Genomic DNA, 12,420 nt, shown 5'->3' with positions numbered 1-12,420 from the left:
ATACTTGTATATCGGTTGCTCGTGACTCTTGAATACTGTGTTGGAAACGCTCGTTTCATTGGGTTGTTTTTGCTTTATTCACATTTTTAGAGTCAGTATAAAAACATTGAAATTGCTAAAAAATGAGGCAGCACCGCCCGAATACTGTAATATGAGCTGAACATTTGATTTGATTGTTCATTAAAACTGCATGCAACTGCTACCGGTTTCACTTAAAGCGGCCCTATATGTGCGTTTACAGGGACAGTTCAGCCAAAAATGGAAAATTCTGTCATTTACTCACCTTCATGTCGTTCCAAACCTGACTTTCTTATGTAGAACACCACAAACTTTGTTTTTGTCCTAAAAATGTCAAAACAAAATTCTTCAAAATATCTTCTTTTGTGTTTCTCAGAAGAAAAAAAAAAGTCATACAGGTTTGGACTGACATGAAGGAGAATAAACTGACAGATTTTTTTTTTTTTTCATTTTTGGCTGAAGTATGCCTTTAAGATGACAAGCCTTCATTTTTCTCAAACACTGAACAGTTGAATATTTTTTTTATTATATTAGCTGAATGAATGTCTCTGAAAAATCTGCATATTACGTATAAAGATAATCCCTTGTATTTTTTAAAAAAGAACCCTATTTTAATAGATATTTACAGCCTGTAAAACTGAGCAATATCTTTTCACTTTCACATATATTACAACATCTTTAAAAGTATTTTTTTTTTGTACAGAAAATAGTCATATGCAGATGAAGTGCCTCACATTACAGACACACTTCAAAATACAGAATATGATGATAAAAGATACATTGGTGATTAATGTCACTTCTATCTTAAAATAATTACTTCCATACTTCATTAAAAACAAGGTGCTCATGTTATGTTCAAGCCCATATACAACAGGATACACACGTGTGTACACAAATACATAGTGAGGAACATAAAACATGGTGCATCATAATACTTCAGAATAAACAAACAAACACAATGTTAGAAATGGATTGGTCATCTCTAACGGACAAACGGTTACTAAGTAATGAATGTTTCTATTGATACGTTTCCTTTCACAGCATTTGACTTTTGTTTCCTTTTGTTGGTGACGAAAAGTCCCTACATGCCCCAGCAACTGTAACTGATTGTAGATTTAGTCAGCATGTTTGATCACCCCTGCATGCACAGGCAGACCATAAAGTCAATGTAAATTCTAGTAATATCTAACCATCCGAAAAGCAGTCACAAGGCTTTCTGTGGCCACTTGAAAGTGCATAATATGGATCAGAGGGACAGAAGACTTTGACAGCTCTCCTTTAAAAACAAAAAAGCAGAACTTAGACATCTTAGTGAAAACCTCTACCTTAATGTGAACGGCACAGCGTGGAACATACAGTGATTTTTTCTGGGTACAGTATGGAAAATAATTAGTTGTTTTCACACAAGTGCGCCATATTGCTTTTTTGAGTATCTTAGTGTAGTGTGTGTCTATATAGATGTTTAAATTAAGAAATCTCATAGATAGATGGATAGATAGAAATTTCTTAAATAAACATTAGAACAGATTTTAATGTCAACAGATATGGCTCAGTAAATATTTGAATCACTTTCTAACATCTCCAACATTAGAATGCATAAAGAAATGTAAAAAACGGAGGGGGGAAAAAACAAGAAGAAAAACACTGAGAAAGCCTTTCAGGGATCCCTTTGTAATCCAGCTCACTGGCTGCCCTCTACTGGTGACTTTGGAGATGGTTCAATTGCTGTGATGCTAGGATGATGCTAAAATATTCACTATATTGCCAAAAGTATTGGGTCACCCCCTTCTAATGAACAGGTTTGACTACTTTAGTAATTTCTATGAGTACAAATCTTAATATTTAAGCATATAATGATATTCTAGGGAATTGTGTGCTTCTAATTTTATAGCAACAGTTTGGACAGGACCCTTTTCTATTCTAACATGACAGTGCCTCTGTGTATAAGGCACGGTTAAAAAAGACATGATTGATTCAGTCAGTGTGGAAGAACTTGACTGGTCTGCAGAAAGCCAAGTCCTGATCCCAGCTGAACACCTCTGGTGTGACTTTATATGCAGACCTTGAGCCAAAAACTCATCACCAAACACCAATGACTTGTATAGACACTATATGGACAAAAGTATTGGGACACCCCCTTCTTTAGAACAGAAAAAGGCACTAACAAAACTGTGGCAACAAAGATGGAAGCATAATTCACGTATTTAAAAACTGTATTTCCATCTCTGTTGCAACAGTTTTGGACGTGTCTAAAATGACAGTACCCTTATGTACAAGTCATTGGTGTTTGGTGATGATTTTTTGGCTCATGGTCTGCATATAAAGTCACACCAGAGGTGTTCAGCTGAGATCAGGACTTGGCTTTCTGCAGACCAGTCAAGTTCTTCCACACTGACTGAATCAATCATGTCTTTTTTAACCGTGCCTTATACACAGAGACACTGTCATGTTAGAATAGAAAAGGGTCCTGTCCAAACTGTTGCAATAAAATTAGAAGCACACAATTCCCTAGAATATCATTATATGCTTAAACATTAAGATTTGTACTCATAGAAATTACTAAAGTAGTCAAACATGTTCATTAGAAGGGGTGGCCCAATACTTTTGGCAATATAGTGTATATGGGTGGAAAAATGTGGAAAATTGGTACATTGGTAACACTTCACAATAAAGTTGGATTCATTAACATTATTAATGCATTAGGTATCATGACCTAATGATGAAAAAATACTTCAACAGCACTTATTTACCTGGCTTACTGTTCATTTCTATATACTATACACCGATAGCCTACATTTAATTCAAGTGTTGACTAACATTACAGCATGATGAACTATGGTGAATAGTGTAATATATCATGAATGAAATGATAGTATATTTATCATTTACCATTTACTTTGATTAAAAATGCTTTTTCATTCTAAAATTTGGGGTCATAATGTTTTATTTTAATTTTTTTAATTTTAACACTTTTTCAGAAAGTAGGCATTAAATTGATCAAATTTGACAGTAATTAATTTATAATGTTACAAAAGATTTATATATTTAAAAAAAAAAATCACTTTCTATTCACTAAAGAATCCTGAAACAGACTGTATCATGGTTTCCACAAAAATATTAAGCACAACTATTAATAGGAAATGTTTCTTGAGCATCATGTGACACTGAAGACTGGAGTAATGGCTGTTGTAAATTCAGCTTTGCCATTATAAGAATAAATTACATTTTATATTATAATATAAATATTTATGTTATATGTAAATATATGATTATTTAAATTAGAAAAGTTGTTTTAAATTGTAATATTAATTAATATTTTATCAAATAAATGCAGCCTTGGTAAACATAAGATTTTTCAAAAGCTTTTAAAAATTCTTACTGACCCCAAACTTCTGAATGGTAATGTACATTGTTAGTTCAATGTTACCAAATGCATTAACTAATTGAAGTGTTATGGAAATAATTAGCAAATGGATACACTGATGCTTGCAAAGACACTTCATAAATACAAAGTGAAGAATAAATCCACTGAACAGTGCTGTTTTACTGACCATAACTGACATCAGGCAAAAGCAATCTCACAAAAACAGAAGAAAACCCGAGGACATTCAAGAGATTTCCTCAGCATATTCTAGAAAGTTGTGAAAGATTACACCGCTAGAAATCCACTATAAATAGAAGAGGTATCTGAATTATAGAAAACAAAGCGGCACTGGTAGAAATCCAAAGTTTTGACTGTGTATATGGGTGAGGAGGACCAGGCCAGCTCACCCCTGTGGTGCTCGGAATAAGTATATTGCTCTTCTGCCTCGAGTAAGGGTCTGGGTAGACCCTCATTATCCAGATTTACACATATTTTCCTAATTAGTGAGTCAATCTGATAAAATTATAACAAATGTGGGGAGTAGACTGCAGAAGCCCACCTATCAAATTCAATCAATTTCGGTTTAAAGTCAACAGTTGTGAGGAACAGAAGATATTATGACCCAAAATGAACATTTTATTGTGTAATCTCATTCGCTGGTGTGTTAACCTGTAAATGGCAACCTTGGAAACCTCTGGAATCACTGGCCCAAAGTCTTCATCATTAGAAGATCTGCTTAATCCTTCACAGATACTTCTGGCTCTTGATGTTCCGCAAAAAGGTAAATGTAAAAAATTGTGCAAGCACACCATTCACGGTCACGCTCCCCTTTTGCATTTGTCAGAACAACACATAAGACTTTCCACCCTGCGTTTCTTTACATTGTAGATGTTGAGTGAAAAGCAGCCATGTTAAAACGGACCACATGGATGATTCAGAAAGGAAAAATCAGAAAACAAACCATTTGTCTTAGTGAAATAATTCTTTGAACAGACACGAGACAATCAATATCCTGGACTCCAAATGTTTGAGGCCTGTAGATGAGGCTCCTCCCTCCCTGAATGGACCCTGTTTAGCTCTACAAATGTGGGGAAAGCATCACTCTCAGGGGTAGGGATGGCCATTTCTGTGTCCAGCCCAGCTGAACACTATTGGGGAGATCCAGCTCTCCCATGTGTGCGAGTGAGTGAGTGGGTGGCTTCAAACCAGCATGTGTCTGCGACGGTGCAGGGCCAGATGATCTGAGCGGGAAAAGCTTCGGTCGCAGTCCCCGCACTTAAAGGGTTTGACCCCTGTGTGTTTACGGTAATGCCGTGTCAACTCGTCCGAGCGGGCGAACTTCCATGTGCAGCCGTCCCAGGTGCACTTGTATGGCTTCTCACCTGGCGGAGATAATGGACCATACATAAGCAAAAATAAACACCACTCTAATTTTGGAGAAACAAATCTGGATAGAGGATGTTAGGATGTTAGCCAATTTTATTTTGGGGTGAACTGTTCTTTTAACCAGAAACAATACTCCGAATTCAAATAAAGTGAGAGTGAAACGAGGTGTACAGATTGTATTTGGGTGCTGACAAACCTGTGTGTGTCCTCCGGTGTGCCTTTAAATGAGAGCTCTTGGTGTAAACTTTATTACAGCCTGCAAAGTCACATCTGTGAATGCGTCTTTTCTTGGAGTCTGGAGATTCAGGGGGCTGTGGCCGTCGAATGCTCTCAATACTGAATGGTGACATGGAACTGAGAGAGAGAGAGAGAGAGAGAGAGAGAGAGAGATTTAATCACCCTGTATATAGCATTACAATATTATCAACTGACCTCATTCAGCATCCTAAGAATTAAATAAGCTAACTGCTGCCACCATGTGGTAACATGATATAAAACAACAACATTTTGAAGCAGTAGTGAAGACCTGGACCACGTGTCCAAGACTGGGCATATTTGATCAAAAATACAGTAATATTGTGAATTATTTATACAATTTAAATGAACTGTTTTCTATTTTTATCAATTTAAAAATTCAATTTGTTCCAGTAATGGCAAAGCTGAATTTTCAGCAAGCATAACTACAGTATTCAGTGTCACATGATCCTTCAGAAATCATTCTAATATGCTGATTTGCTGCTCACAAATCATTTATTATCATTATAAATGTTGAAAGCAGTTGTGCTGCTCAATATTTTAGTAAAAATGGCGATACAATTGTTTTTTAATCAGGATTCTTTGATGTGTACAAAGCTCAAAAGAACAGCATATATTTGAAATGGAAATGATAAATGTCTTTAGTGTCATTTTTGAACAATTTAATGCATATTTGCTGAATAAAACTATTTATTTCTAAAAGAAAAATAAATAAATAAGTGTGTGTATATATTTACATTTACATTTAGTCATTTAGCAGACGCTTTTATCCAAAGCGACTTACAAATCAACAAAAGAGCAATGATAAGCAAGTGCTATAACAAGTCTCAGTTCGCTTAACGCAGTACAAATAGCAGTACACGTACGTTTACACGTCTATATATATATATATATATATATATATATATATATATATATATATATATATATATATATATATATATACTCACCTAAAGGATTATTAGGAACACCATACTAATACTGTGTTTGACCCCCTTTCGCCTTCAGAACTGCCTTAACTCTACGTGGCATTGATTCAACAAGGTGCTGAAAGTATTCTTTAGAAATGTTGGCCCATATTGATAGGATAGCATCTTGCAGTTGATGGAGATTTGTGGGATGCACATCCAGGGCACGAAGCTCCCGTTCCACCACATCCCAAAGATGCTCTATTGGGTTGAGATCTGGTGACTGTGGGGGCCATTTTAGTACAGTGAACTCATTGTCATGTTCAAGAAACCAATTTGAAATGATTCGAGCTTTGTGACATGGTGCATTATCCTGCTGGAAGTAGCCATCAGAGGATGGGTACATGGTGGTCATAAAGGGATGGACATGGTCAGAAACAATGCTCAGGTAGGCCGTGGCATTTAAACGATGCCCAATTGGCACTAAGGGGCCTAAAGTGTGCCAAGAAAACATCCCCCACACCATTACACCACCACCACCAGCCTGCACAGTGGTAACAAGGCATGATGGATCCATGTTCTCATTCTGTTTACGCCAAATTCTGACTCTACCATCTAAATGTCTCAACAGAAATCGAGACTCATCACACCAGGCAACATTTTTCCAGTCTTCAACCGTCCAATTTTGGTGAGCTCGTGCAAATTGTAGCCTCTTTTTCCTATTTGTAGTGGAGATGAGTGGTACCCGGTGGGGTCTTCTGCTGTTGTAGCCCATCCGCCTCAAGGTTGTGCGTGTTGTGGCTTCACAAATGCTTTGCTGCATACCTCGGTTGTAACGAGTGGTTATTTCAGTCAAAGTTGCGCTTCTATCAGCTTGAATCAGTCGGCCCATTCTCCTCTGACAAATAGGAAAAAGAGGCTACAATTTGCACAAGCTCAACAAAATTGGACGGTTGAAGACTGGAAAAATGTTGCCTGGTCTGATGAGTCTCGATTTCTGTTGAGACATTCATATGGTAGAGTCAGAATTTGGCGTAAACAGAATGAGAACATGGATCCATCATGCCTTGTTACCACTGTGCAGGCTGGTGGTGGTGGTGTAATGGTGTGGGGGATGTTTACTTGGCACACTTTAGGCCCCTTAGTGCCAATTGGGCATCGTTTAAATGCCACGGCCTACCTGAGCATTGTTTCTGACCATGTCCATCCCTTTATGACCACCATGTACCCATCCTCTGATGGCTACTTCCAGCAGGATAATGCACCATGTCACAAAGCTCGAATCATTTCAAATTGGTTTCTTGAACATGACAATGAGTTCACTGTACTAAAATGGCCCCCACAGTCACCAGATCTCAACCCAATAGAGCATCTTTGGGATGTGGTGGAACGGGAGCTTCGTGCCCTGGATGTGCATCCCACAAATCTCCATCAACTGCAAGATGCTATCCTATCAATATGGGCCAACATTTCTAAAGAATGCTTTCAGCACCTTGTTGAATCAATGCCACGTAGAATTAAGGCAGTTCTGAAGGCGAAAGGGGGTCAAACACAGTATTAGTATGGTGTTCCTAATAATCCTTTAGGTGAGTGTATGTGTATATATATATATATGTATATATATATACACATGAATAAATGAAATGAATAAATATAAGGATGTATTTTCTTAATGATCACTAATATCATTCATGGAAAGATGGCAAAATTTAAATGTATTAAACATACTTAATAAAAACAACAAAATATATGCCAATATTTTCTGTAAAATAAGTAAATTAGCCAATTTTGTTTAAATGAAGGACTGCATAAATGTGTACACCCTAGATTTAATTCAGCAAATGTATAATATTCTAGTACTTAGTATGTCCTCCAGAACTTTAAGTATACTGCTCTGACCTTCTTGACACGGAGTGTATAAGTTCATGACAAATTTTCACATCTGTCCTGTTTAACTCCTGGAGGACGACCTTAAATGCTCTGGTCTTTAATGGGGAGTTCTGCTCAGCTCGTCTCTAAAGAATCCCCCACAGCTGCTCAAGAGTGTTAAGACTGAGTGAAATACATGTCCACTGAAGGATTTTCACCTTGGGAGAATGAATATCTTCATTGTCGTGCTGAAAAAATGCCCAATAATGCAGGGAATGAGGGGAGGGATCTTCTGTTTCAAGTTTTTGTATTCCATCACACAGTTCTGTGTGAATTCATGACAGTGTTGATAAAGCACAACTCCCTCACACCTTCAGCACTCACTCATCCCTATATAAGAGCTTTACAATCACTGAACGTCACTGAAAATTGTGCGAAATGTATGAAACAAAAAGCGCATTCACTAACCAACATTCTACAGACTGTTAACAAATAAAATAAAGTTAATTGACTGCTTGTCCATAATGTTCTACTCATTATGTATCACTAGATGGCGCTGTAGACCTGAAGTATGTTGATGGTACAATGCAAACACTATAAGGCCAAAAACATGTCACTTGCAAGTTTGCTGTTAGCAAAATCCAAGGGAATGTCTTAACATGCTCATTCTAATTAATATTACACAATATTGTATGATCAAATGAATAACACTGTACAGTATTAACACGCTGTCGGTTATGATTGCTGTGAGAAAATGAATTATTGCCATTCCAGATGGTGGGCCTGCTTTCAGACTGTAACGCTGGCTCTCATTGAGAGGATTTGTACATATCAACCAATGAGCTCACTGAACTGTTGGAGAAGAGTGGAGAGCCACGTAAGTGTGAGGACATGCTGTGTTTGAAAGCAAGAGAGCGTAGGAGTCATTTTACTCCACAAAATGAGACAGAGGAGAGCCTAATTACATTACACTGTCCTCGCTCGCCTTCCCGTCGAAGGTAATAAGAGCTCTATGTCCACTGCTCTGCTGATTGGCATGGGCTGGGCCTGGCAATAAAGGCCGAGGGGGTGGAGCCAGACAACGCCTCCAGTGAACTGTCTCCACCACATGCAGCCCACTTCCTGTTTCTCCCCTGCTCCTGGTTGACCTGTTGGTGTTGGTGTGCTGCCAAGCGAAGGCCTAGCGGAAATGAGCCAATGTGTCAGAAATGAGGCTGAACTTTCTCTCTCTCTCTCGCTGCCTCAAGCAAACACACGCAGAGAGCGAAAGAGAGAGAGAGAAAGAGACCCAGGAGGGGAGAAGTGAAATTGAGAAGAGGAGACAAAGAGAAGCTGAGAAAGAGGCAATGAGCCAAACAGGTTGTTTTTTTCTCTCTCAGAGAAATTACAAGAGAGCAAGAGAGAGTCGAGGAGAGAGTTTCTGTGAGAATGAAAATTGGTGGCAGATAAAAATGGAGGGGGTTGATGTTGGAAGGAGAGTTCAGAGGGAGTGAGGGAGCATGAAGGGAGTGACAGGATTTACAGTGGAAAGACTTTCAGCAGCGAACTCTCACAGGATGTTTACAGTCTAATATATTTCAGAGAGGACGCCACTGACATAAATAGTGATACAGTAGTCTGGCTCGTGGAAAATGACTTGAAAATACAGATCCACCTGACAGGTACAGATGGTTATTCTCCTTAATGTAATGGGAGATTCGCCTCAAATGATCATGTCTAGATGCATATCCAGTACACATCAACCAGTTTATCATTTGATTCAGTCAGTAAAAGACTATCTATCTATCTATCTATCTATCTATCTATCTATCTATCTATTTCTATATAGCTGTAGGTATTTATCTAAAAAAATACTATTTAACAGTAAATACTATTTAGAAAAAAAAAATTGTATTTATACCAAATTAGTACAGCTCAGAAACAGGTGAGAGAAACTAATATCAATGTTTTTTAAAGAAGCCTCACATGCCCCCCAGGCAGATTTTTTAAATCAAAAATAATAATCAAAATTTAAAACTGTGATACACTTTTTATTTGAATATATACTGAAATATAATTATGCTGATTTGGTGCCCAACTATTTCTTATTATCAACTTTGAAAACAGTTGTGTTGCTATTTTTATGGAAAATGTGATACATATTTACCAGGTTTCTTTGATGAATAGAAAGTTCAAAAGACTCTACACTGTGAATTTGCTGACTTAATATAGGAAATATTTATTTCCCAAAAAAAATCAAAAATACCCCAATCTTTTGATTTACTGATTGATCGATTTTATTTTACTGGCTATTATTGGGATTCCATGGGGGAAAAAATTGTAATTGAATACATGGGTTTTAGAAACTATTAACTAATTAATTGAAAATTGGCCCACGTTGGTATCAATACCAATTAAATCCATTATCAGTAGATCTACAATCTATAAATATTGGTCTCACACATCTCCTTCATAACACTATTGTCCGCAGGCACCAGGTGTCCTCTAGATTCAGCTATGGTGCAACAACACTAGGCTGGTACTGCGATGATCCCCTGGTTGGACGGACTCTTATTTTGCCTAGCTCAACCCTTCCCCCAGCACAAAGAGGACACCATGATACTTTTAATTCATGCCCCCCTGGGACATTTCTCCCCTCTTTTACTTAACATTTTAGTTAAATCAAAGCCTTTGGGTGGGTCCCGCCACTGATCCAACCATGTCTGTTTTTACTCCTCTTCAAAAAGTAACATATGCTAGTGCTGTCACCTACTGTAGAACAGTGCGGAGTTCTGCTGCCCAGATAATGCCTAGACCTTTAAAACAGCTCTTGTGTGAACCCTGCATAACCCTGTCATCCTGGCTTTGTGTGGAGGGGGTGGGGTGTATGAATTCTGTATGTTGAAATGATTCTGAAGCATTTTAATACCAGACTGAATTGAGCACTTGGTCTTTTTGTCTCTACTCTCACATTATTTTGTGTAGTTGGTGTAATGCAATGTGTTTACACAATTTAAGGTTCAAAAAACATTATTTTCCACATACCGTACATTATTGTTGCTCCTCTCTGCCCCACCTTTCTGAAACGGGTCGATTTTTACAAAGCTCATCATTCTAAAAACTGTGGTGTGCTCTGATTGGCCAGTTATAACTCAAGCATGTGATGGAAATGTTACACCCCTTTCTTTGTGAAAACATTTGGGCGGTGTTATACAAATCTTCCAACACAGTGACACAGATATGTGGGGGCATTAGGATGAGGCATTTTAGGAAGGTGTGGACGAGTCTTAACTTTCATAAAGAATATCTCTTTACGGACAACTTAGCAACTGTACGGATCTTATATATGCACGAACAGCTTGTAACACTCCAAAGACAAAGGAAAACTTGAAATTGCATCATATGACCCCTTAAAATTTGTAGAAATGAGTGTCCAATATTAGTCAATAAATATGCAGAATTGACCACACCAGTAAACAAAATACTAATATTGGCTGATAACTAATATGGTCATGCATCTTTAGTACTGAAGTTTGTTAATGGTGCAGTAATGCAATAGCATGTGGGAACTGAAAGTGTGTAGTTGTGTGTGCAAATGTGTGCGTGTGTGTGTGTGTGTGTGTAGCCACATTCCCCACCTGTCTGACTGAATGGCCCTGGGGACTCAAGGAACCAAAAGAACCTGCCAGGGCCACTTTAATAATATTACAGCCCCTTTCATAATGGGATTCATGGATAATGCAACACACACACAATATAGAAACCATTTGTCCAAAATGCAACCAATATAGATGCATTTGTCACTCAAGATGCTCTCAGAGATGCAAAAGTTGGGCAATGACTTTTGGTCTGTTCATCTGAAACTGATATCAGCAACTTAAAGCCAGATATCAGCACATAACAGCATCTGGCCCCTCGCTCAGAGTGTCGTGTTGTGTGATACAGGGCTTCTTTAGCTGCATGGATATTTAAATTAAGTGCAGAGCTAGCAGTTCACTCTCTCCTAAATTGGCTCGTCAGGTGGTGAGGACAGTCTTATAGTGGAGACTGAGTCATTTTGGGTCGGCTGTGACTGGCCTCTGACAGGTCCATGAGCCGAGGGGGTTATTTTAGTCCCGCGGGGTCTCGCGGTGCCAGCCAAACTCTGCAGCCCCACAAGACAAGTCATCATTCCTACTGTTAGATGCTCCGGTCTCACTGTAAACTGCATTTTATTGCCTAGCCTTTGTAATTTTCTGGTTGAATTATTGTGCAAAAACACTGACCCAATTAAATGACAATATTCTTCATCAAACACTTTGTTCTCATCCATTGAGTCAGCCGCACTATCGGTGTTATTCTTGTGGTGATGCTGCCTACAATGTTATCTTATGCTAGAATGAACACAGCTGCACACATGCCCTCTTTCTCCTTTTCTCTCTATCTGTAAACAGCCAAAAGCAGCATCTCTCCCAATAACACCATTCCTGTAAACCTGGTTAAACTGTGTTTTGGTATTCTGCTGCACTGGGGAGCAAAGTCCGAGTACCGTTCATCTACAGCACACTCGGAGCAAAGGGAAACATTTACACGGTGTCAGTGCAAAGCTTTGACATACGGAGGAATCCTGGAATACTTTCCAAACCATTTGCCTAAATAACA

General features: G+C 38.2%; 1 protein-coding gene across 2 annotated transcripts in view; it reads right to left on the bottom strand.

Moving 5' to 3' along the window:
* Positions 1 to 3,357: 3,357 nt before the first annotated feature.
* The window catches only part of LOC306875763 (Krueppel-like factor 12), a 43,157-nt gene continuing 34,094 nt past the window's right edge, over positions 3,358 to 12,420 (bottom strand). For both annotated transcript variants that reach the window (XM_079426485.1, XM_079426484.1), the window contains exons 5-6: positions 4,965 to 5,122; positions 3,358 to 4,764 (exon numbers count right to left, since the gene is read on the bottom strand). In XM_079426485.1, coding sequence (XP_079282611.1) covers positions 4,583 to 4,764; positions 4,965 to 5,122 — 340 coding nt within the window. In that variant the 3' untranslated portion in view covers positions 3,358 to 4,582. The remainder of the gene's footprint in view (positions 4,765 to 4,964; positions 5,123 to 12,420) is intronic.

Source organism: Barbus barbus (assembly GCF_936440315.1).
Source record: "Barbus barbus genome assembly, chromosome: 10".
Lineage (NCBI taxonomy): Eukaryota > Metazoa > Chordata > Actinopteri > Cypriniformes > Cyprinidae > Barbus > Barbus barbus.
This window is presented reverse-complemented; position numbering and strand designations above follow the sequence as displayed.